Here is a 27,117-nt window from a genome sequence, read left to right on the forward strand (position 1 = left end):
GCTGTAAATATTTGCCTTGGTTCTTAAGAGGTTCATCAAGTCAAAAGCCCTCAAGACTCTAAACTAAAACAAAATCATTGTTCACAAATGCTGAACTTCTGTCTATACTGCAGCGCTTCTCTCTTTACAAGTGACTGACGTCTAAGACCTCATGTTTCCTACATCAGCAACACTTTGGATTTCACACACTGGGCATCATCCATAATGCACAAATAAATGATGGGTCGAACTCCAGCACAATAGACAAAACAACAGCACAGTAAACGTTAAATGCTCTCTCGTTTGTAAGTCACTGAATAAATCAAGACACAAAAGCATCAAAAGGGCAGTTTGTAGTTTTCTTCTAAAATTTGCGTTTTTAATCAGTCTCCTCCTATGCTTAGGTTCAGTGATGTCACTTTAATGGCAATGAATATGTCCTCTTTTGCATTAAAGTGAAATAACGTTTCATCTCTGCTGAAAAAACAATAGAACCCCAACAGAAACCTTTACGAACCATTAGCTTTTCCATTAAAACCATTACAAAATTCCTTTTTGTAGTGTGTTTTGGGCCATTAATCCAATAGGATTTTACATCCCACCAATAGAATCCATCACATACCAGTAGAGCCATTACAGTTCCTTTACAACCAGTAAAACCATTGCAACTTCTTTAATGGTTTCTATTGTTTTTTTTCCGCAGGGTTAAACATCCCTGCTGAAAAAAACAATAGAACCCCAACAGAAACCATTACAGAAATTCTAATGGTTTACAATAAAATACCATTATGAACCATTAGCTTTTTCCATTAAAACCATACAAAATGCCTTTTTGTAGTGTGTTTTGGGCATTATTCCAATAGGATTTATCATCCCACCAATAGAATTCATCACATACCAGTAGAACCATTACAGTTTCCGTTAAAACCAATACAAATCCCTATAAAACCATTAAAACCATTACAACTTCCTTAATGGTTTCTATGGTTTTTTTCAGCAGGGATCGGAGCCTGATAAAAATAGTCCTTTTAGAAGAAACATGTCAGACAGGAGGCTTTTGCATCTGATGTTTTCAAATATATATAAATTGAAAACTAAAAATAACGCTTTGCTTAAATATACTTTGTTACTTTTTTGTCTTCAGAGGTGTTTTGTAGGCTTCTGCTTTTCAATCACGCCCTGCTGAAAAAAAAACAATACAAACCATCAAAGAAATTATAATGGTTTTAATGGGATATGTATTGGTTTTAATGGAAACTGTAATGGTTCTGCTTGTATGTGATGGATTTTATTGGTGGGATGTTAAATCCTGTTGGAGTAATGGCCAAAACACACTCCAAAAAGGAATTTTGTGATGGTTTCAATGAAAAAAGCTAATGGTTCATAGTGGTATTTTAATGGAAACCGAATTTCTGTAATGGTTTCTGTTGGGTTTGGTTTGTCCCTGCTGAATGAAACTATAGAAACCATCAAAGAAATCTTTGTGTTCAATGGTTATAATGGGAATTGTACTGGTTTAAATGGAAACTTTAAGGGTGTCTTTGGTTCTCTACTGGTAATGTGTTGGGTTCTATTGAATGCAACAATGCAAGCGTGATGTTATTTGGTGGACGAGACCCAATAGAACACCATTAAATCTTACTGAAATGGCTCATAAAGTATATTTTGTACTGGTTTTAATAGTTAACAGCTGATGGGTTATAATGGAAACCATTAGAATTTGTATTGACCAGAATGTCAGAGAGATTTGAAGATGGGCTCTTTTAACTTTGGTATATAAGCAATCACATAGCAACATTCCAGAAAATGCTCTGAACACCTATAGGCAATGCCATAGCCACACCCAAGCAACCACTCACAACAAGCATCAATGCACTGGCAATTAACACTCACACTTTCTTCTTCTTCAAAAAAGAGAGACTGATATAAATTGACACCAGGGTAGCTTTTGGAACAGCATTTGTGTCACGAGCACACCTGCGATGCTTTAAAATTCTACCTCCCTTCTTCAAGTGTCCGAGCATACGCGCAGTGTCCCGTGTTCTGTGATTGGTAGCTGTTGGGATTCTCACAGCTGTGTGCGTAACCTGTGAGGGGTTTGACCGAGAACAGTCAAAACATTCACTGCACACCTTATGAGACGGCTTTGCATCTGCGGTCGAACAAAACTTATCTACGCCTGCCCCCTAGTGGCAGCCACCGTTCAAGGGTCAGTCCAGATCTGCAGGGCGTCCAGAACGTCCGCATTAAAGTGGATGTACAGACATTGAGTCATTTCCTCTGAGCCGCTGGGGAGAAAGTGTGTAGTGTTGTTTCTGGATACAATATCCACACGAAATAAATCTCCTGCCAACAGTTTGACTTTATCTGCCACTGAGAATCACGGTGACCATGGAAACGGGACACTGGGTTTAAAACAGATGTGTAATAGATCTAACGCTCTTACATAACTAACAGAGTCACGCTTGTATAAATGATTCATGAGATTTGAGTCAGTCGGTATCAATGCTAGTAGAATTACATCACGATCAACTACGAAACCCCAAAATCAACCGTATCCAACATTACAACTGAAGAGAGCTTTCATGAAGAACCCAGATCACGAATTTGGGGTTTTTATTTGAACCCTTAACACAAAGACGATGGCTTGTCCTTCAAGCAAAGTCTTGCATTTCTAGACCTGCTCTGGGGTGTGACCTTTGACCTCTTTCCCTGACCTGATGACCTCACGCTTAGAGAACACAAGGCTAATTTAGCAGGCAGCGTGGGGGGCTGTGACGCGTCTTCATTTCAGTCCAGTCCCCACCTGTGATGCACAGAACGCAACCGCGAGAGAGGAGACGGCAGCGTCCGATTCGCTCGGCCAGACGAACATGTTTCACGGGAGGTATTTGCTTACATTCGCATGGGCTGCGGATGTGAACATGTTTATGTGAAAGTGACATGTTTTGATGCATGCGCTTTTTCCGAAGATCAAACGGACGACATTACAGAACGACGGAACCACGCTGCTATAAAACCAGATGTCATGTTTATCTGTTGCTGTTTGCTTTAGTGATGTGGTAAGTAACTAAGTAACTAGGATATTTATTTTTCAATCTTTGACATTACTCATCGCAGGAAGGAAACTCAACTCAGAAATATTCCATTCAAACAGAAATGTAAAAATGCACAATGACAAAACATCAAACCGGGTGACATCTGTTTGAAGAAGTACACCATAAACACACTCAAAAGTGTCTCAAGGTTTACCTTTGTGCAGTTTAGGACACTTTCGGAAACTTTTTGTGACAAACGGCGCAGGAATTACTCTACGATTTTGATTTCAGCGATATTGAAACCAAACATTCACATAAGAGAGCTCAAACACGCGAAACAAATGTGAGATTACTAAAAGCGCTTCAAAGAGGCCTGTGGGGAGATCTGAGGAAAACCGCAATGTTACAAAAATGAGAAACATGTTGGATGAGCTTATTTGTCAATAGATAACAGCTCTCGCATGGTAAACAGAACATGCGGAACAACCCAAAGGTTGATTCATAAAGCAGATCAGAAGCGCTTTTATTGCATTGCTGTTTAATAAGCGCAAAAAAGTCAAATTCCTGTAGTGCAAAGCCTCTCGTGGCTTATTACACATCCTTTAAAAATAAATCTGGAGCTGGACGGATGGGGTTCTAGTTAAATAAACTCGCTGAAGTTCTTCATCCGTCATTGTGTTTACACTGGACATGACAGGAAAGTTGAGGATTCGGAGTAAAAAAGGAAACGAGGGCCCACGGGTCACCCGAGTTGTGTTATGATGCGTTTCCTGTTAGTTAAAACTCTCCATGTGGGCTGAACTAATGAGGTGGCGGAAGAAAGACACTTGTGTAGATTAAACCGCAGCGTTCTGTAAAACGGAACAGAACCTGTGCACATCTGCCATTCTCTGTGCATGATGATGCTTTGTGGTAAATTCTCATATAAGGTTCGACGCGTTTCTTTAACTTCAGGTCTCTGTAGACATTTAAACATTTAAACAAAGGCAGAGCGCTCCTTCATGTCAGGATCTTAGAAGTTAGCCTGTGGTTTCTTGCGCCGGGTGTTCATGTGTCTGATCGTGGGACACATTTGTATGATTGAGTCTCGGCCAGAGTCATTCATTAATGCGATTAAAAACACGCGGGACGTGAAGGGAAAGTTTGCGTACGAATGTCTGCTGCTGGTCATTTCTTTCGCTCAGTTGTGTCTCTTGTTGGGTTCAACAAAACACGGGACGTGTGAATCCGTTTACTGCAGAAACATGTCATAATTGTAATGCATCGAATATACACTAAGTTTAGGGTGATTTGAGCGAAATGATTCTCTCGACATTACAAACATTTTAAACTTTAATGTCTGAAAATAGTTTTGCAGCCTGGTTGAGCTGGTTATGCTGTTATACATTAGCTGGTTTTGGGTGTAGACACTTGTCTGTCGAAAACACAAAACAAACACAAAACCACATCGCCTTATCTGAAAATCACAGTGTAATGATGTGAGAGAAGTTCACAGATTTACAATTCACCAGCATTTGTAAAGCATTAAGCACAAAACAGACATTTCTGCTGCGTTACGTCAAGTGAATTACACGTGACTTGTTTCCATGGCAACAGAAATAATTGACATCTTTGATGATTCGCCAGGATCAATTTAGTAAAATAGCCTACACTGTAAAATAACAACTTTTAACTTTTCGTTAAATTTGGAAGTTGAATCAAATTAGCTTTATGAGTCAATTAAACTTAAATTATATTGAACGGACTTAAAAAAAATAACGAGTTTTTACAACAATTAAGTTGAATCTTCGAATTTGACAAAAACAAAAATGTTTCTCTTAACTAGTCGAACAGTAAATACAGTAATTCAGTCATGATCTGAACGCAGCAGAATACAGCAGATGATTATTGTGTATTATTGTACAAACACTCCTCGAGACTTAACTGCTATTCCTGAGATAAAAAAATCATTGAAAATTACACAATACACAACATAATAGGAACGTCTAAAACAACCTGGTCATTCAAGGTAAGTGATGAGATTCAATTCTGTTTCATTAAGCTGTGACAGATCATGTGACCACAAACCAAAAGGAGGGTCTCAAAGCCAGCATAATGATTTTAAGAATGCTCATGACACACAGTGATGATTTTAAAAGAATTGACATCAGCCTGCTCAAATTTCATGGATTAGGTTCATTAAATAAAAAAAGTCTGTTTATGTTTATTTTAAAGTCAAACTGATCTCAAACACTGATTAATTACAGACCGAGAGGAGAATGAGAAGTGTGGTGAAGATGAGAGTCAAAAGAGGTTTGTTAAACGATGACGTCCCATCGGTGGGCCAGGAGTCCTGATTCTGACACTGAGCGCATTCAGAGCCACACAGAGAACACACGGACATGTCACGTCTCCTCACAGACGTGTAGGACCGGACTGTCTTACGCACTGCAGCAGAAATAAGAGAAATACCAAAAACACGCAGTGAAACAGAGCAAAATCAACATTCACGGATCAGAACGGTTTGTGGATTTTAAGGCGGCTTACGGGGTTCGTAATAGTCATAGATCATAACCACTGCATCCTGAACGTTGGCCACCTTGAAATCCAAGATGGTGGGTATGTCGACACACCTTTCAACTGTATTCACCTGAGAAAGAGTTACTGTGAGCGTTCGCAAATGAAAAAGCGCCAGCTACAGTTCAATAAAAACAGAACTCACTGCGTTTAAATAAAGAATAACTCGTCCAGGAGGCGTCTCGATCCTTCGGACCACATCGTCTGTCTGGATGGTGTCTTGGTTCAAGCTGAACCCGGTGAGCAAACCCACATCCAGGATGGCCATACCTGTTTGATTCAGACCCTTACCAGGTCTCAGACTTCAAGAGAAAACGATGCTTGTCAATCAAACATCCACACAAATGTTTGTCAAGATTCTATATTATGAAGTCCTTCAAATGAATGATCAAGGTATATCTCAGGTAGGTCTCACCTGAAACATATATGGATGTTTATATGGAATGTGTCATCATCCGCGACATCCACATACAGATAAAAGAAGTCATCGGTGTAAACGTCGCGGCGCCGGCGGGACGTCCTCAGTCCGTTTATGTTGTAGAACACATTGAGCTAACGCAGTCAGAAAGAGAACATACATTTTGGTGTTTTTAAATCATTTTAACTATAAAGATCTCAAAATAATAATTGTGGGTTTTTTACTCACCCACATGACGTTCAACATGTTTTAAGACCTCCCGGCATCTTCGGAACATAAATAGAGATATTTTAAGGACATCCGAGAGATTTCCAGGCCTCCTCATAGACATCATGGTTATAGTTGTGCTCAAGGTCCAGAAAAGTACTAAAGACATCGTTAAATTGGTCCATCCGCTCATAGTTGCGAGAATACTTTATGTGCGAAAAACATACTGTAGCAAAGCTCAATAAAACGGAAGGAAGGAAGCGGGAACCGGCGAACATTTAACAATAAACTTTCATCAAAAATAAACAAACAATAATACGGAAGTAAAAGGCCGGCAGCCCCTCACGGACGACTGCTGGCCACACAAACATAAACACAAAACTTAACATGTCCCGGCCCAGTCCTCTCTCCTCGGCAGTCCCGTCGCTCGTCCTCTTATGCCCCCGAGCTCCCCCCTGAGGCATGCGGGACCGGTGCGCGTACAGCTGATACTCATTATCACTCACGCCACCGGCCCCGCTTTCCTGCCCCACGGCTCTCGCCCCACCTTCCTCGCTACACATACCAAAAGAACGACTTTAATGGATATATTCTCCTCTGTCTTGTCAGTCTATGGTGCGCGTTCACACTTTGACGCATGCACATTCGGTTTGTACAGTTGGGCAAAAAAGTGCAAGTCTTCCTCAATATCGAAATCATCAGACATTTTGCGAAGATCAGCTTATAAACAGCGTGCGTCTGCATGTAAACACAGTTGCACTTCCGGGTTGTAAGTCACAACGCCGGCGTCTGCCCCCACCGAATGCGCATGCGTCGAAGTGTGAACGCGCACCATAGACTGACAAGACAGAGGAGAATATATCCATTAAAGTCGTTCTTTTGGTTTGTTTTTCGCACATAAAGTATTCTCGTCGCTTCAAAAAAGTTCAGTTGAGCCATTGTGAGCAGATCGACCAATTTAACGATGTCTTTAGTACTTTTCTGAACCTTGACAACAACTGTAACCATGATGTCTATGAGGAGGCCTGGAAATCTCTCGGATGTCCCTAAAATATCTTTATTTGTGTTCCGAAGACGCCGGGAGGTCTTAAAACTTGTTGAACGTCATGTGGGTGAGTAAAAAATAATACAATTTTTATTTTGAGATGAACTTTTCCTTTAAGACTTTTCACAGCTACACAAAATGTGATGGTGAATCCATAACAGAGTTTAATCTCTGAGAGAGTTTTGAAGATCAGATTGTTGAACTCTCTCTCTCTCTCTTTGGAGACCCCTTCCTAAAACAGCTCAATATGTTGTTGGTATTTTACTGATGAGGAAAACGGCGTCTGGATCTGTTTAATGTGCTTTATGGCCAACAATCAAAGGTATAATCGCGCAGAAGACAGAAGATGACAGAATATTTTTTGCATTACGTTTCGTTTTATCTTTATGGGTGTCGGTTATTAAACGCAGCTGCAAGAATTTTGATTCTTTTTTTATGTTACCTGCTGTTAACCCTGAGACGGAGAAGATGCTTAGAAGATAGCTCGAAGGTGTGGCTACACTAGCTAAAATCTAAAAACACATACAGAAAGAAGAAAATCTAGCGTATGTCTTTTTTGTTTTTGAACAAAATCTGTATGACTGGTGAGTAGGAAAGAGAAGATGATACTCCGCGTACCTGAAAGAGAGCAAAGCCCTGACCTCTTGCGACCACCTCAACCTTTACTCTGTCGTCTGCTTCCATCTGTACGAACAATAAAAACAGATTTTGAAATATTAATGATGTGTCATTTTGTTATGACCCCAGTGACATTATGCTGTAGTCTCCATCTGCACCATGAGGCATCTTCATGTAACTACGATATATTAGAAAGAGAAACATCTGATATCAGGATGAGAGTTTAAACTCAAACTCTGTGAGTGGACTAACAGGCAGGTCTTGGCTCTGTTGAAGCAGGTAATTGGTTTTGTTTATGTTGAAGTTGGCGACAGGACCCATGAGATTGTTGACGGTGATGGAGAGATCCAAAAAGTCAGAGCTGCCGTATCTGGCGTAGACCGAGAGAGCGTGTAACGCCATCACCGTGTCCTGACAACACACAACATTACCAAACATTAGTCCTGTCAAATGAAAAATGTGGTTGTATAATAAAAACGTATGAAATCTAAATGGACTCATTTTACGGTCCAAACAAATATTCTTATTTTGCATGATTTATTAGTAACACTGATTTAATACTATTCAGCTGCTGCCAAGCAGGCTGCACGGGCGAGAACTATTAATATTATTAAAATTAATTAAAAAAAAAAATGTAAATAAGTTTGCATCGCTGTAAAACAGCTTTACAGTTTTTACATATCAATACAGACCAAAGAGGCATGGGGAAAAACAGAAAATAATTGAATATGTAGAATACATGGTACGGTTGAAACTTTCATAGGATGTAAAATAAGACAGAAGATGTAAAAGGGTTAAAAAAATTGTCAATGGGTTTTTAATTGGACCGTCATATTCATAACACTTATAATTGTGTATTAAGAAGAGGAATGAAAATGTATAAATATATGCAAAAATACCATGAAATAATATAAAATGTACAATAGCATTATACTAATCATAGAAAATCAATAGTTAAGGATTTATAAGATTGTAGTCAGACCATAATATTAAAAGCTATACTATAATTTGTACGATTACGAATACTGATTGTCGATACCTACTGTACAAAAAAATGAAGTAAATGGATAACTTTACACGTCTCTAACCAACAGAACAAGATCTTTGAAGGATCATTCATTCTGTCCTATGTAACGTTTGTATTCTGAGCTGAGAGAGTTTACCTGAGTAGATCCATATCCACCCAGATGGTTTCTCTGCTGACTGAGCCATTTCATCAGCATAAAGCCTTCATCCATGCGTGCCTGTCTGTTCATGGACAGCAGTACATAGGCAGACATCTCGATATCTGATGAACGTGGCTGCCAGAAGCTAGAGAGAACGTTTTCTGAAGTGCTCCATGATGGCACTCCATCTGAAAGAAACAGAATGTGGAGCTAACATCAATCACTTTACAATATCATTGTTAATAATTCAGTGCAGGTATCTGGTTTACACAGTAGATGGTGGTTTTATACCCATTTATCTTTCTTTCTGTCTCCGTACACTTATATTTTATTCAGCCACGGAAAAAGACCGTTTCTAAATAAGTTTTTCTGATTTTGAAATTGACTATTTATAAGTATGTGTTTAGGTAAAATTATTCTTTTCGTTTCATTCCGTGAACTACAAATAATGTTTCTACCAAATTTCAAATCAAAATATTGTTTGTATTTGCATTTCTTTGCAGAAAATGAAAACTGGAGAAACAGGTGAAAATAACAGATAAGATGCTCCGTATTTGTTTAGACCTTTAAATGCTGCAAAGAAAAAAAGTTGTTCATATTCACTTTTATGCAATACAACAATAATATTTCCACACGTATTTAGAAAAAGTAAAAAAATATTTTTAATGTGATCATGTGCATGGTTTTGTCACTCCTGAGGTTTGATTTTGTTGAAACTTAACAGACACAGTAGGCTACATATAGAAATGGTGAATAAATAAAAAATGTGCAATGGTCTCTGAATTATTTTCCGCGGCTGTATAGGTTTCATAATCACAAAATCAAATTTAATATGAACTTGACTGATTATGTATATGTTTTTTAAACATTTTAATAGATATTGCAAATAGAGGTGCCCTTATATTCCTCTATTGAAAATAACCGTGATATTAAAAGCCATGCTTATCGATATTGTGTTAATTCTACACATATATTAATTATGTAAATAATTCATCACCTGATTCAAGTTTTGCCTTAAAGGGATACTTTACTACCAAATCAAAATTTACCCGTTTTACTCACTATCAAGGCATCCTAACTGAATATTTTTCGAGCAGATGACGCAGGCGTGTCATAAGTTCTGGTGATGAACGCTGCATTTTTCGTTTCTACTCTGGCGGGAGCTTTCGTCACGCTCATTTGCCGGAAAAACAAGACTCTGGTTCATGCGCATTCGAGAGATGACGGAAGCTAGACATCAACGTGATTAGCGCTGTCAATATGGATATCTCTCCTAAACAAACGCATCGATTCAGAAGACCTTTGTCTTTAAACCTTTGATTTGCTAGTAAAGTATCCCTTTAAGAACAAAAAAGGTTACTCTCTAGGATAAGCCAAAAGCGGTTTAAAGTCCCAGTGAAATTAAAAATGACAATTCTTATTTTTTCATGAAATATTGCAGCGTTTATAGTAAATAGCTTATCAATGTGGGTCACTTTATTTTTAGAAAATTCATGAACCCTAATCTTCAGTTAAAATCTGAAAATGTACTTCCGCCCTGAAATGACGATCCTTCTCAAAATGACATAAATTAGACGGCTTGGGCGGAGCTTCCGTTAACTCCTCCCCTTCAACTGTCAGTCTGCTGCTAGTTTCATTTCAAAATGCAACAGCTGTTTTATACATCCAGTCAATTCGCAGTAAAAGTGCAAGCCACGCCCACTAATTGTATCCTTTGAAATTCCTTTTCACTTGGAAATTCGTCAGAATATGGAAGTAAAAACAATCGCAACATCCAGTTCACGGGGATTTTAAAATAAGTTGAACCAAATGATGCGCAATGGGCTAGTTGCACAAGATGGCGCCGGTGAGCTTTTGCGACTCCAGAGCCCGCAGACTAATTTCGCTTGCATATTACTTTTTTCTTTTTTATCCAAAAAACACTCATATTTGCCGGCCAAAAATCCTCCTTTTCCCAGACAGTGATATGTGACCGGAAATTACTCTGCCGACTCTGGCGTCCCAAAAGCTAACCGGCGCCATCTTGTGCAACTGGCGAATTGATTTGTGTCTCTTGAAGCTTGTAAAATGGATTTATCCAAAGATTTACTGGCCAAAAAAAGAAAACAAAACAACAATAACAAAAAACAAAGATGAATTTGACTTATACCATTGTTTATTTATATAAAAAACCCACTGAAAAAAACAATAGAAACCATTAAAGAAATCCTAATGGTTTCCAAAAAATACCATAAGGAACCATTAGCTTTTACCATTAAAACTGTTACAAAATACCTTCTTGTAGTGTGTTTTGGACATTATTCCAGTAGGATTTAAAGGAGTAGTTCACTTTAAAATGAGCCCCTATTGACTTTCCATAGTAGGAATAAAAATGACCATGGAAAGTCAATGGGGGCTTATTTTAAAGAGGAACTACTCCATGGTCCCACCAAAAGATCCCATCACATACCAGTTGAGACCCACACAGACCATACAGTTTCCATTACAACCAATACAATTCCAGTATAATTTTTGTAATGGTTTGTGTTGTTTTTTTCAGCAGGTACATTTGAATAGATATTACAATATGGTTATTGTGAATTCTTTTGGCCACAATAATCAAGCTGTAAAACCTGACATCGTTGCAGCCCTTGGTTGGAATAATATGGAGTTTGTTTGGCCACAATAATGTGATGATGTTTTGTCATTGAGATACAGTATAATATAGGAGATGTACCTCTCATGATGGCTCTGTTTAACAGTTGTGTAAGGGCAGATGAAGCCACAGAGCTGTTGGCCAGAGAGAGCGCATATGTGACCAAACACAGACTGTAGTTACTGGAGATACCCAGAGACAGCTGAGCGGTCAGGTAACTTCTGGCGGAAGAAACACTTGCTTCAAATGAACTCTACCGGAGACACAAACACACCATTATTCTTTATCAAAGACACCATAACAGCAACAAATATGATAACAAACATGTGTCTGTTCACATTAACTGCACAATAATAGCAGAACAATTGAGTTTCTAAAACAAAAATGAATTTGATCAATAATTCATGGAACTGACCCTGTATTCATCGTCTTCCAGAAGCGCCATGAGGACGTATGCCGTGAGAGAAACGGGCCCGTCCAGACCTCCCTGGAGTTCTGTGTGAATGACGTAACCCGGCTCTCTGAATGATCCGTCAGGGTTCTGTTGGGTCTCCAGCCAAGAAGCTGTCCTCTGTATCACCGATGGATCAATGGGAACGAACGTTCGAGCTTGCAGGAAACATCTCAGCACGAACGCTGATAACCTGATCATCAGAAAACACACAACATAAACAATCACTCGCTCGCTTCATTACCAGGACATTGTGGATAGATTTTAGTGTGAAGTATCTAGATGTGTGTACCACGTGCTGCCCGATGGATCGCTGTCTCCAAACGCGCTGAAAGAACCATCCATCCTCTGATACGACAGCTCACGTTCATAAGCTGCAATGAAACACAGTGTGCTGAGGCGGTCAATCAGACGCATGTCTCGTGTATTCAGCGTACAGAAACACACACCTTCCAGCATGTAGCTCATCGCTCGGTTCCTCGTCTGCTCTTCATTCTGCCCTGAGCTCCTCAGATATTGGAGAACATAGACGTTTGGAGCGAAATGAATCATGTTTTGTTCTCCACAGCCGTAGGGCATCTGAATGAGAGAGTCCAGATTGCCGATCGACGGACCCAGAATATCACCTGTCATGAGCACACGGATGAGAGAGAATTTTATCGTAAAGAGAATGTGAAGCTGACGTCACGCCCTATGTTGCATATGGCGCCGCCATCTTGGAAGGATCATACTCCACTGCTATTATTGTTTTGATATGTACCGTTACTTGTTTTGTTTGAAAAATCGAAAAATCAAACGTGAAAGAACCAGGGGCTTTTCCTGAACGACTCAGCATAATGCTATTGCAGTTTTTAACTGGACCGACCTACCATAGTCATATTTCCTCATCAAACAAGAAAAACACAACGCTGCATTGAACGCACTAGCAGCGATCCTCCAAAGATGGCGCACGGCGTGACGTAGCTTCACATTCTCTATTGTTTTACAACTGCTATTATCCACATGATCAGTTTACCATAGTATTTACTGTGATGAACTAGTACACTATAGCATGCTGTAGTAAACTGCAAATAGCATCACATAGAGTGGTGTTGACAATAGAAAGGTTGAAAAACACTACAGTATTTAAGAAATTTACTATAGTAAATACTATAGTATTGTTTCATGTATGCACTTGCAAACACTTATGTGGATAGTTACTGTAGCAAATAACTGTTATATAGGCCGTTTCAAGGACGTGCGCGTGCCTGACCCCAAGTCAACTTCCGGTTTGTGTTTGGCTAGTGTCTAATAATATAACTATTTATATTTTATTTAATTTACGTTAATATTAATTTATAATATCATTTTATTGTATAATAATTGTATTAAATGAACAATTTGTTGAATTTTGTTGTATGTTCATTTTATGAAATAAACAATTTGTTGAATGGGTCCTGTAGTTTTTATGCGTTTAAAGAAACCGTATGGTACACTGACGTCTAGCGGTTGAGCTTGGTATCGCAGTCTAAATTCAAAGTATTGGACAGACAAGTTTAGCCAAGTAACGCTTCTTCTCGGTTTATTTAGGTTGTTATCAGAAATAGCCTACAGGCGCTCTATTGTTTGTGAATGTGTACCGGAAGTTTAACGGCAGCACACGAACGCGCGCATGCGCAGTAACATATGTTTATGTTGTCACTTTGAAACTGGCTAAACATTGCATAGTGGTACATGTTAATATTCAAATCACTAGAATATTGTGTTTTTATTATTAACGCGGTTTAAACAGCACAACATTAGCAAACATCACAATCCGGACAATGATGTGAGACACTCACCCACAGCGGAAACACTGGCCCTCTGACTGCCAGGAACCACGTCTGCTGGAAACATAAACTCCATTGATCTGGACAGAATTCTCTGATTTAATGGAAACTCCAGAAACAGCGTTTGAGTGGACGACTGCTCCATTCCCTCCGGCTGAGAGGAAACAAAAAATTCAAGAAAATGTCACATTTTCCTGGATTCATCTGACATTCGGATAGTGACCGTACCCTCTATAAAGCTAGTATTGAGTGCTTGTCAAAAAAATCAGTCAAGATTGTTTCAAATCAAATACATTTTGCATAAAGAAAACACGAATTCTATAGAATGCTAAATTGTCATAAAATAATCTCATAAACTCTTAATGGCTTCATTTTCTTTATGCAAAACATTTCTTCTTCCGGTTGATATTCAGGTTAAATGAAAGCTCACTACATGTTTTTATGAGATTCACCCTGTAGTTTGACTCGTTTGATCAGAACTTTAGTCAGAAAATCACCTTGACAAGAACGGTTTTGTAGACTAAGTCTGAAGTGTAGATGGACGTGGCTTTGACAGAGAAGACAATCACTCCCAGTACGGTGGCACGGATGGGGAACAGAATGCTTGTCATGTTTTGACTCATGACATAGACCTTCCTCACATTAGCCAAAGAATATTCTTCACCGTCTGGAGACACAAACTCAAACATGGGACTTTCTGCAATGACCACGATCACCTGTGACAAGAAATTAGTAGATTATGAGTCCATATTAAATCAATCTCTGTGGATTTAAGTCGAAATAAAACATTGTTTTAGGCCCGATTCACATTTCGCGTCTAAAACCGCGCCTAGAAAAATGTGCGCGCCTGCCGCGCGTCTACATTTAAAATAACGAATATGCGCGCGGAAAAGACACGAAATGTGAATCGGGCCTTAAACTGCCTTTTACATAAAATTACACGTCTTTATGTGACACAATAATCAATTAAAAAACTAATTGTAGGACTGATCAATTTTAAGAAAACAGCACTGCAATATATTTAATTAAATTTGTTTAAAGTTCAGATACAAAACCCACCTCCAAATCCACATCCACATAGTTGAATAAATTGACGTCCAGCAGCAGAAGTTCTCCACGGATGATGAACGCCGGAAGATTGAGAGACAGGAAAAAACTCTGGAATACCGTCAGCTGGACAGAGAAAACTCAGAATCAACTGTGTCATTCACATGTGTCAATATTCAGAAAGAAATGTAAATGATATATTACTTCTACAGGATCACTGATGCCCAAACCAAGACCTTCTGACATCACAATGCCAAACGCCACCCAAGACGTCATGCTGTCCGGCACGGTGAACGGAAAAGACTTTGAGGTGGAATTACTGGAATGTAAAAGAAACGTTATAGCAGTATTTCATTAAAGCATTAAAGGGATAGTTCATGAATTACTCAACCTCAAGTTGATTCAAACCTGTATACATTTCAGAAGAACGTTAGCAAATGAGATTTCTGGGACATCATTGACTACCATAGTAGATTTTTTTTATCATTTTTTTTGTTCTGTTGAACACAAAATGAGATATTTCGAAGAATTAAGGAAAACAAACAATTCTGGAGCACCCCTGACTAACATTTTAATTTTTCCTAATATGGTAGTCAAAGGTGCCTCAGAAATCTCAACATTTTTCCAAATATCTATCTGGTGTTCAATCAAACAAAGAAATTCATACAGGTTTGGAACAACTTGAGGGTGAGTAATTCAAGACTTGAGTTTGGTTTTTGGGTGAACTGTTCCTTTAACATCGGTCCTTCTTAGAAGATCTCTGAGACATGTCTGAGACATGAGATCTCTTGGAAAGGAGAAAAAACTGCAGGATACTTAAGCAAATCTTAAGAGATTGCTCTTTCATAGCTCGTAACTGAGAACTTTCAGAGTTCTCAGTTGTGTTTCATTTAATAATAATAATGATAACTTTCTTTTATATAGTGCCTTTAAAAGTAGCATCTCAAAGCGCTCTACATAAGAAAGAGAAAATAAAATAAAAGTCATAGAAATTCACAATTATAATATAATTCAAGGAAAATAACAACAAGATAGAAACAAACAAAGAACAGATAAGAATACAAACAGACAAAAATATACTAAACTAAAAAAATAGATAAGCACATAAATCACACAAAAAAGTAAGTTTTAAGAGAAGATTTAAAAATAGTAAGATATTCTCAAGGGGTAGTACTAGTGAATTCCACAAATTTGGTATTTTTAAGTATCAAATTAGCCTCAGATGTTTCTCCGAAAAACGTGTGCGTTAAATGAGCTCATACTGAGATCTTCAATAATACTGACTTTTGATTGCACAGATCTGAGCTCAGTTTCACACATTGTTGACGTCTCTTCTGAAACTGTAATGACAGACACATCTGAGACATTTCTGACTCTTTTCTCAGGAGAAATATCTGAGACACACATGAGACTTACACGAGGTTTCCATTTGCGCTCCATTTCATCTCACTGATGTCTAGGAAAAGTTATTAAGATCATCTGTTATATACCCCATGTCGGCATCCAGCCAGATCCAAGTTTCAGGAAAGTATTTTCTCTCTCTTGTCTCGTGAGCGGGCCCGTCTGACGGCTGGTCCGTGTAGGCGATCTCCCCTGCTGTGGAACACATGAGCATTATTGATCATGGTTTGGTTTTCCATTTTCTGCTAAACGGACAGCACATGATCGGTAGATCTTGAGACTTACGAAACGCAAAGAACATCATGTTGTTCTCCTGGTTCAGCCTGGCGTCTGTCAGGACCGTGACGCCGCAGTTCTGGAGAATGAAACACAAGCTGTTCTCTTATCTGTGTGTCGGACGGGTGATACGTGTGTCCTGTCTGAGACAATATTCATAAATCTGATCTACCGTGAATGCAGAATACGGATCTCTCGTGTGATCTGTGTAGGTCATGTCTCTGCTGTACGACATGAACTCCTCCAGCACCTGCAAAACACACAAACAAAAACCTCACATCATTCTTTTAGAATTACTGACAAAATGTGCAAAAGCTGTTTCAGGGTCAGCGTTGGTCATCACCGACCCATTGTTGGACTATTGTAACAATTCACATCCCGAACAATAAGTTCAGCACTATTAAAAGCTGTTCACCCAGTTTCCATCTTTTGTCGTGAAGTGAAACTCGGGCGCGGTGTCGGCGTTGAGTTACATAGGCAGAACGGTGTTAGTTATCGCACCGTCTTTTCAAGCGCGTACAATAGAAAATCACTTAAATCCCAAAGATGATTTCTCACACTTAAAATACAAAGGGTGAATGAGATAAGACATCAGGTGAGAAACAAACAAGTCCCAAAAGCCTCGAAACCCCTCAGGACTTCTACATTGTCCAATGAGGTCACAGATTATTCTGCAAGTGGAGATGAAGTAAAGACTGTATTAGACCATTGTACCGTCTTGACTGTGATGCCATTGTCTGTTTTAGAGTCAAGCGTCGCCTTATCCACCACCAGAAACCCCACCAGGGATCCAGACTCGGAAACAGAGACGGATAAAGAAACAGAGTCTCCTGGTCCAGCACGGTCCTGACTCCACCTCAGAGACACCTGAAATTCACATATTACACAACTGGCAGCCATTTTTATAGATGAATAACTTTTTTTAAGAAATATGCCAAACAAAAAATAAGTATACAGTACTTTAATGTCATTCTATTAAGTATACCTAAGTAAAGTTCTTAAAGGGGTCATATGACACGGCTAAAATGAACATTATGGTTTGTTTTAGATGTAATGCAGTGTGTACACAGGATTTAAGGTTCAAAAACGCTGTATTTTCCACATACCGTTCATGTTTGTATCTCCTCTTTGCCCCGCCTCTCTGAAACGCTCAGATTTTTGACAAAGCTCATGGCTCTGAAAAGCGAGGTGTGCTATGATTGGCCAGTTCACCAGTGCGTAGTGATTGGTCGAATACTGCAAGCGTTTCACGGAAATGTAACGCCATATACAAGCATATACATCATACAGAGTTTGTGTGAGACAGAAACAAGCTCGCATTACAGCAGGGAATGGTAACATAATTAATAACGCGAGCGCTTTGGCCCTTCTTGATCAACCAGTGTTACACCACGTCTCGTCGCGACTCAACATAGACAATAAACCCAAAATAAATACTAAATATAAAAAGACATTATAAACACCACATTTGTTGCCTCTAGTGGGAACATTATTACTGATTATTAGGACTTATGTTGTCTTTTTTCACGTTGCGCGCGTGTCTGCATTTGCAGATCACAAACACACGACACATTCAACTCGCGTTAGTCCGTTACAGAGTCTTTTACAATGAAAATATACTTACAGGCTGCGAATCTGAAGCGCCAGCGAAGTTGGAATGGTTGGAACGGCCCCACTTTTTAACCAAAGCTTTCGTGCACAGCCGGTTTTAAGCCCATTGCACATTGAGTCCGAAATTTGCGTCCGAAGTTTCCGCAAGTTAAAAAATAAATACGACCTCACGTTGTGTCAATCACATTTACACACTGCCTCCGATATTTTCGTCCGTCATAAAAAAATTCGGACCGGGTACGATTTTCTGCGTTTTTCGCATCCGTCAAGCATTTTGAGTGACCTTTTTTAACAATCAGAGACATCGAACAAATGAGAGCCAAATACGAAAAAACGCGTACGAAAATTTCGGACTATATGTGCAAAGACCTTTAATCTCTCTCCCAGGTTCGTGAAGCAATCGTCGGAGAAATGCGCTGCACAAACTTGAACATTCGGATTGTACTTTTCTGTAACAGTGTTGTAAATAAAATGTAACCATTTGTTTTTAGTTGTCTCATCTTTTGGCAGGGCGAACAAAGAGTCTTTCTTTTCGCAACGAAACACACAGCGTCTCCGCGACATGGCTGCGGCGGTGACGATACAATGAGATTTACAAGTACGCCCACCACACTTGCATTTAGATTTGGGCGGTCTTAAGTCAAATCATGTTAGGAAGTGACGTACATTCGTGGGGGTGTGGTTACACGAGGCGTTTCAGGCAGGTCTGGGTTCGCATTCGCTTTTACATAGAATGCATCTTTTGTTCAGACACTTTAATTTGAGCAATTTCACATGTCTAATACATGCATGGGCAACTTATAACACACCAAAGACACAGAAAAACACGTGTTCACACCATATGACCCCTTTAAAATCAAGGTACTAGCAGTATAACTGTAAGTGTACTAGTTCAATACTTCTTGGGACTAAACTTGGTTTATAAAAAAATATATACGTACATTTTAGTTTATAAAAGTACTTTTAAGCATACTCAAAAGTGCATAACAGTAGTAAACTTTGAATACACAACTAGTTTACCACTATGGTTTTCATTTGTTCTGCAAATGAACATATAGATATTCTAATAGTTTACTAATTCCATACTTGTAGCTCATTTTTAGTTTATGAAAGTATTTTTTGAAGTATACTCTTGGTAAACTACTAAGTGAACTTAAAATTATACTTAGTTTACTATTTATACATTATTTTTGCACTAGGCATTCCACTATTTAGGTGTTATTTTCTATACTTAAAATATACCCAAGTATGTAAACTATGTGAAAAAAATGTATTCAAACAGCTAGACATTAAAAAAAGTAAACAATTACATTTTTGATTGAGAACAGGTTTGGGCCAACCAAACTTTTTTTTGTCGCTGTAAGTCAAGTATGATATTTATGATATATTATGTCGTTTTAGTACATAAGAAGTGTCAGATATTATACTTCATTATTTCTAGTTTAAATAAAGTATAGCACACTACAAGAAAGTGTAGCAAAGTAATTGATGTTTAGCAAGATGAAGTTCATGGTCAATTTCATCGTCGCAGTCAGATTTACACACATGTGATGTCATGAAAGTGATGATCTGTGCTCTTACTGTGTTTGTCAGGACTTGTGGGAAAGTGACTTGTAAAGCGTCGTTGACTAGCTCTCCGTCAGACAGTGTGTAGTACACTAGAACACAGGCCAGCGGAGTCCAGGACTGATCAGGATCCAGACTAAAATACAAGGATTCTGAGGTTCCAGCGTTCACCACCCGACCACGAGACATCACCTGCAGACACATCACGGGTCATCACGGGTTAAACATGAAAAATGTTCTGATCTGTTGTACACATGTTGATACTCTGATCTTACTCACTTCTCCTTTCTCTCTTCCCCCAACAACAGGTTTGGTCAAACTGCTAATTGTCTTTGTAACATTGCATAACACTATTCATAGTATATCTTCCCTTAGAATGTATCGCTTCATCGTAAGTAGGTTTTGGGAAAGAACTTGATATCCCCGCTGGGAGATACTTACCACATAGTGGAATCTGGTCAGGTTAACGTTGCTTTCCACATTCAAAGCCAATGGCTGTCCGACCTGTGAAAGTCACCAGACAATCAATGAAAACCATCGGCTGAGATCACACGATCACGAGCTTCACAGAGCGCTGGAGTACCTGAGGATCACTGTTGGTGTGCAGATGCATGTAAGACCCGCTGGGTGATGAATTACTGCTGTGCAGCTGTAGCCGTCTGACCGTGTCTTGAAACTGAGCCTGAAACAAACACCAGACACAATATGAGACATGATGAGAAACACAAACACAACGAATCCCATTTGTCACCACTTCTGTCGGTGGAGATTATTCCGTTATGTCCATTCTTGGGGTTTATAATATTGATGTAATGGATTATAGCTCAGGAGATTTGATGGAGTTCTCATTGTTGTGTTTCATTCGAGAATCAACTCTCTGATATTGATCCTAAAACAGAAACAAATGAGAGTGTAATTGTGGAAATGCATAAAAAGGATGGAGGTGTAAAATGCATGTAGATCGTAGAGGTCAAATAATCTGGATTTATGTTCATACTGAGATCTTCAATCATATTGACTTTTGATTGCAGACTTGACAAATCTGAGCCCGGTTTGACACATTGTTGACATATCTTCTCAAACTTTAATGACAGAGACTTCTGACTCTTTTTCTCATGAGAAATATAGAGACTTAAGCACAAGATTCCATTTAAACGTCATTGATGTCTAGGAGGAGAAACATTTTGCGTCTCTTGTGAACAACAGACAATGAAAAACAATGCATTGCATGAATACAAAGCATTTACTGAAAACAGTGAAGTTTTCAGTGTAGAATGATCGCACCTCTATATCAAGCGTGGCCACGTCGTCAGCGATGGTAGTGTGAAACGACACTATCCCATCAGCAGGAACATAATACGTCATCTCTTGAAAGGGAAGATTGTAAACCGGAGAGAAAGTGGAGACAGGGTCTGGTGGTTCGGGGGTACGAGGCCCGGCCTCTTCATGATCATTCATCATCCAGGGACTGAACTTGTATTGGGCGATGACCAGCCGTATGCCTTCCCTCCGCTCTTCATCAGTCAGAGGCTGGCCGTTATACGTGGATACCTTCAACTATAACAGAAAAAAACACATTAATTAAAACACAAATTAAAACGGATATTGTGAGAAGAAAATATAAATGGTGTTTGACTGTGCTAAATTCTAACACGATCGTGTTTAGGTTCCTTAGGGCAGTGGTTCTCAAACCGGGGGGCCACAGATTTTGTATGCAATCAAACATCAGAAAAATGAGCCCACCAGCCAAAAGAATTGATGTTCCAGCATTGTATAACTGAATATGTTTTTGGTTGAACTAAAATTCTAAGTTTAAGATCATAAGTCTTTATTTATTACACAAAGGGGGCCTTACGTGGAAAAGGTTTGAGACGTTTGAGAACCACTGCCTTAGGGTGACCATTCGTGCCAGCTCACTGAACAAACGTCACATGCGTTTACCAGAGAAGAGAAGGTCATGGCTGGTTTTATGAACTGTGGATGTTGCAGGAACTCTATATTGTATTTACTCTTCACAATAGAAACTCTCGCACTATTGTTGTATGTCAATCCTACACAAACAGAAATCGCAAACAACTTAAAACCATGAGATTATTGGCAGCCTCAGTATTTATTTATGAGTGGGTTTGCAGGATACACATATAGGCAGGTGGGACACACCTGTAGCATGCTCCGTCACGTTCACACTGATGTCGATGTATTCTCTGCCTCTGTATTTGTCATAGTTCATATCCTCAACAGTACGCTTGCCCAAGCGAGGTACTTCAAATGTAAAATCAGCAGAGCCATCAATCTACAACAGAGATGAATAAATAGATAACGGATATGAACACTGCTTATCGGTTACGCTTAATGGTTAAAATGGGTAAAAAGGTTAATGGTTAATAGTTAATCCATCAACCATTGAAGGAAAGAAATGCTTCGGTTGAAACCGTGCTTACCCTTCCCTCCTGCTGGTATTGCACATTAAAACCATAGAAAAAGTGATCAAAGGAAACCTTCATGACACCACTGACGGGTTTCCCATAAAAATATCTGAAGATGAAAGACAGAACAAGTTTTCAATATTCGTCAGGTGTCTTATGAATCTTTATTTTGTTGTCCAAGACAAACACTTACCTGGCATCGACCGACCCAACTAGCGTATCTTCATGATAATGGACAGAGGGAACGTCCACATTCACTTCAAATTTAGGAAGTACTGAAAACACAGCCGCGGAGACCATTTCAGAGACCGTTTTTCTGATTTTAAAATGTAGTATTATAGCTCTGGGTTTAGGTAAAATGTACATTTTTGTTTTATTCTGTGCAACATTTCTCCCAAATTTTTAATAAAAAATAATTTTGCATTTCTTTGCAGAAAATGAAAACAGGTGACTTCAGGTGATCACTTTCAAGCAATAAAGCAGTAATAGTTGTACATAATTAGGAAAGGTTCAGAAATTATTTTTTTATGTGATGACCTCGATTTTTCTCACAGTCTTGATGCGTCTTGTCATGCGTCAGTGTTTCACATTACTGTTGGATGACTTTGTCACTCCTGGGGTTTGATTTAGTTGAAATTCAATGACCACAATACATCTAGAAATGCTTTTGAAATGAAATTGGAACGGTCTCTTATTTTTTGAATGCTCTGTAAAGGCTAAAAAACACTTTTGCTCAGATTTTGCCCAGATTTTCAGGTCTTGTTGCAGAAAGTCTGCAGATTTGATCACTTGGTGTGTTTCTATCTGAAACTTTCAAAAAGTCTGCAAGTGTACGGTGTCTAGTTTAAAAACAATCTGTTCAGATTTGAAAAGTCTTGTAGTGTATTCCAGCCAGAAGTCGCTTTGGATGAAAGCGTCTGCCAAATGCATAAATGCAAGTGTAAATCTTACCGTAGTATTCGACATTGAACAGTCTATTTTTCACAACTTCCTGTATGTTAGAGAAAAAGAAAGATGGTGTTACATTCAAACGATAACTAAACCTATTTTTTATCCTTACCTGAAAAAAGGCGCAAAAAAGTGACATTTGTGCTGTGAATAATAGGCTGAATTTATAAACTTATAAAATACATGTACAATAATCTCCCTCACATCGATTTTAGCTATGATGCTCCAATGGCCTCGTGATGGATTCTGAGAGAGGATCAGTTCTTCTGACACAGCACCGAGGACGGCATTCACAGACAGCCACTGCCGAATCATATTCCCCCTCGGATCCTGTTGACAGTACAGAAAACAACCAGTGAGAAAGCAAGCAGAAGCCCAGTCCTGGAACGGCATTATTCTCCAGCTACACTTACTTAGATTCAAGGTTATGCGTTTTTAAAAATATGTGTGTTCGCTGGGGATCGAGCCCATGACGCTTGCCTGCTTAACGATTTAAAAATGATTTAATCATGTGGTGTTCGGACACAAAACGAATTTGCTCCTCTGCATATTTAGATGGTTCATGGTTTTAAACTCACTGGTGATTTTAATGTAATAAAAAAGGAGAGAAAGTCAGCATGTTTGTGCTATTAACCAATGCTTGTTTGTTGGATGCAGTAAGCGCTGTTGTCAGTGGTTGGGATGGTTTGATCTGGGCGGTGATGGGGGTGAGGACCTTTACATTTACACTTAGTCATTTAGCAGACGCTTTTATCCAAAGCGACTCACAGAGAGTTCAGGGAGCAATAAGCGATATGTCATACAGGAGCAACGATACAAATACCTTTCAGCTCTGAATCAGTTTTCAGTTATTTTTGTGTAGTCTGCAGGGCATGCAATTATCGCGTCAATAAACTTGTTTTCTTTCTCACATAGCAACTGAGATGAATTTTCGTGCCAAATGAGGTTGTCACTTTCACAAACAGGCTTTACCTGCACACGGAGTGTGAGAAAAGCTGAAAAAGTCATGTCACCAAAACATAAAAATGTGGATTTTTAATGATCCCTCGATGGTTTTTGATCTATTGCGATTTAAATGAAGATACTGAATCTTCTGAGTTTTAAAGTAATAATCTTGGCAGGTTGATCTATAATGATTTTGCCTGTTATGATAGAAAAAAAACAATTGAGCAGCTTACCTGGATAAAAATGTCTATCCGGCCCTTGTACGGCTTTCCATCGGGCGTTAAGGTCAAAACCCGAAACTTCACCGCCTGTCCCGGCTGGTAGCTGTTCTTGTCGGTTTGGATAAAAATGGACACGCACTTGGGGCTGAAGGGCATCTTGGTGGAATTTGAGAAGACTTGAGTTGGCCCGACGAAGCCCTTCACATGCAGCTCGTATGGATGCCAGAAACTGAGGTCATCGTAAAACACCTGCAGAGAAGAACCATACCCATCACACAGCCTTCTGGTGTTCAATCCATTCGGTTATTTTTACTCCGATTATTCAGAGATATACTCTGATACCTGATACTCACAGGGGGAAGATGCAGCATTTTAGTGGAGCCTGTCAATAACGACAAAGCAAAACAAACAAACTAATGACATGAGTTTATTATAACAGGGTGGAGTTATTTAATGCATGTGTCATCAGAACAGGCGCTGTACTTCAAAGGTGATTAAACATACATTTTTTTTGTATTAGTTTAATTATATGTAATTATGGTTGTTACTGATTAATTATGTTTTAATGTTGACAGTTTCGTTTGACATATTTGCTAACATAATAAAAATGTGAATGTGAATCTTCCTCGATGAGAAACACAAGTGGCATCTATTTTGTAGGAGTACAATGCAATGACACAATAATAATAATAATAATAATTACATTAATAAGTACATTAAAATCTGTGTGATTTACCTCCTGGGATGGTGCTCTGTATTTGAGCCACACTTTTGTTGCCATGGAGGAGCTCAGAAGTGACGTTTATGGGATGTTCTGTGAGCACAGTGACTGATAGTGTGGCTGGAACTCCACAGCGCAGAACTTTAGGGACGGATATTACATAGGTGGGATTATGTTCTGCGCTGAAAAACAATTCAAAGTTAAAGGTATTTAAAAAGGTGAATGAGCAGAATACACTGGTGAATATCCAATAGGCCAAAGTTTGTTTTAAGGGTTGTCTGAATCAGCTGAGATTGGAAGAATATAACATCAGGTGTTTTTTTTTTACAATTTAGTGCTTTTGTATAGCGTGTTATAGTTTCTATAGGATGATATAACCATGAATCTATATGTTCTGGCGAAGTGGCCGTTACACCTCGGGGTGTGCATTATTTTCTAAGAATTCAACGGCCTGTCGTCACTTATTCCTTATACTTTATGACATTCCATATCTAAAATGATAAAACATTTAATGAAGAGTATGTAGAAGGGGATGTGAACTTTCAAAGCAGCCAATGCGCATTAATTTAGTCATGTTGGTCTTTGCATTTAAAAAGGCACCAGTGTTCAAATGTTTAGGGTCACTCATATTTTGTTTTCCAAATTTGAGAAAAATAGTACGCTCATTAATGAATAACATGATTAAAATATGGGACATAAGTTGTGACTAAAGTCAATTAAAACTGTTTTATTTTCTCATGTGTGGTCATCCCAATGTGCAAAACTGTTCTCTTGTCATTTTATCAAGCAGATTCTTCAAGTGTCACCCTGCGATGTCTATTTGTCTTCATTATTCAGTCCAAGCCCATTTCAAAAACATTTTTTACTAAATAAAATTTTTGTTTCGTAATGAAAGACACGAAAAGGTTTACACAGTTACATACATTTTTGTCTACAAAAACAACCTTAAACATTTAAGCATACACATTTAGATCAAAACCACAAGAAACATTTTATAGAAATGACCCAAAACTTTTGAATGTCAGTATCTATGTAAACTGTCACGTGAAAGCTTACCCATGCCCACACAGTTTAATAAAGAAATACAGCTGAAAGAATGAAACAGCACTGAATACCTTTGTGTAGTTGTGCTCGCCAAACTAATTCCACTGCAAACTAGAATAAATCCTAGCAAGACTTGAAGCCACTCCATTTGCGGGTGCGACACTGCAGGGAGGTCAAAGTTACTGATGTCCTGAGACTAACAGGTGTTTTTATAGTGTCTTTAAACACCTGATCCTTCATCACTCCACCTACACATCTGAGGGAATAGAAGCCCATCAACATGGAACTAAGGCGACACGAAGGGAAGTATATAAGCAGAACAAACAAAAAACTAAAGTGTAAAAGACAGCAAGAGACAAAACCATAGAAATCCAACAACCATGTTATTGCCCATTTTGAATGGCAATAGACAGGGGTCCTTATAATAGTTCCTAATAAGCTAATAGTTAAAAAATAAAAAAATATAACACTTCCAGATTAAAGTACGTTAAGAGTATAGAAATGCCAGTTAAAATAATTAAAAATAATAAAACACATCAATCTCTTAATCGTCAAAAAGTAACAGCATCACCATATTTAAAAAACGCCTTAAAACAGATAATTCGTTGTTATGGAATATTGCAGTTTTGTGTTGTAAATTATTTATCTGTACCAGAAATAAACTTAATTTCACTCGGTAATATGAAATGAACGGCAGGTGTCGCTGTTAACAAAGCCAGAGCGGTTTAAAAACAGAGTTGCGACACTCGCATAGACGTCCGTTGGAAGAATGGAATGCGGAAGTAACTCGTGTCATGGAGGGCTCTATAGTTCTAAACATTGCATTAAAGCCCATTCATTTCACTGCTTCCCAAACACATTCGTAGGTAAGTTGATAAAATACATCTCTGTTAAACTAGTGTTTTATTATAAAGATGTTTTTGAAACAACATATTGTTTTCCTACATAAAAATTGCTTTTTTGTATATGTCTGTACGTGGGGTTGAATGA

General features: G+C 38.7%; 1 protein-coding gene across 2 annotated transcripts; it reads right to left on the reverse strand.

Moving 5' to 3' along the window:
• Positions 1-4,359: 4,359 nt before the first annotated feature.
• cd109 (CD109 molecule) lies at positions 4,360-26,363 on the reverse strand. Of its 2 annotated transcripts, none has more exons than XM_057353908.1 (33): positions 26,199-26,363; positions 25,099-25,265; positions 24,716-24,744; positions 24,375-24,611; positions 23,401-23,526; positions 23,200-23,239; positions 22,442-22,523; positions 22,264-22,357; positions 21,983-22,115; positions 21,764-21,873; positions 21,107-21,379; positions 20,406-20,504; positions 20,264-20,326; positions 19,838-20,014; positions 17,360-17,512; positions 16,818-16,895; positions 16,655-16,724; positions 16,459-16,561; positions 15,173-15,287; positions 14,981-15,094; positions 14,419-14,637; positions 13,934-14,075; positions 12,563-12,739; positions 12,406-12,487; positions 12,078-12,306; positions 11,744-11,915; positions 9,025-9,215; positions 8,114-8,272; positions 7,862-7,927; positions 5,989-6,125; positions 5,719-5,875; positions 5,544-5,646; positions 4,360-5,444 (listed from the first exon to the last, which is right to left on the reverse strand). In XM_057353908.1, the coding sequence occupies exons 1-33, from the start codon at positions 26,273-26,275 to the stop codon at positions 5,254-5,256; spliced, it is 4,365 nt and encodes a 1,454-aa protein (XP_057209891.1). In that variant the 5' UTR covers positions 26,276-26,363; the 3' UTR covers positions 4,360-5,253. The 2 variants fall into 2 exon arrangements, with proteins under 2 accessions (XP_057209891.1, XP_057209890.1); XM_057353907.1 differs by having other exon boundaries at positions 16,459-16,564.
• Between the last annotated feature and the right edge of the window lie 754 nt (positions 26,364-27,117).

Source organism: Triplophysa rosa, linkage group LG15, assembly GCF_024868665.1.
Source record: "Triplophysa rosa linkage group LG15, Trosa_1v2, whole genome shotgun sequence".
Lineage (NCBI taxonomy): Eukaryota > Metazoa > Chordata > Actinopteri > Cypriniformes > Nemacheilidae > Triplophysa > Triplophysa rosa.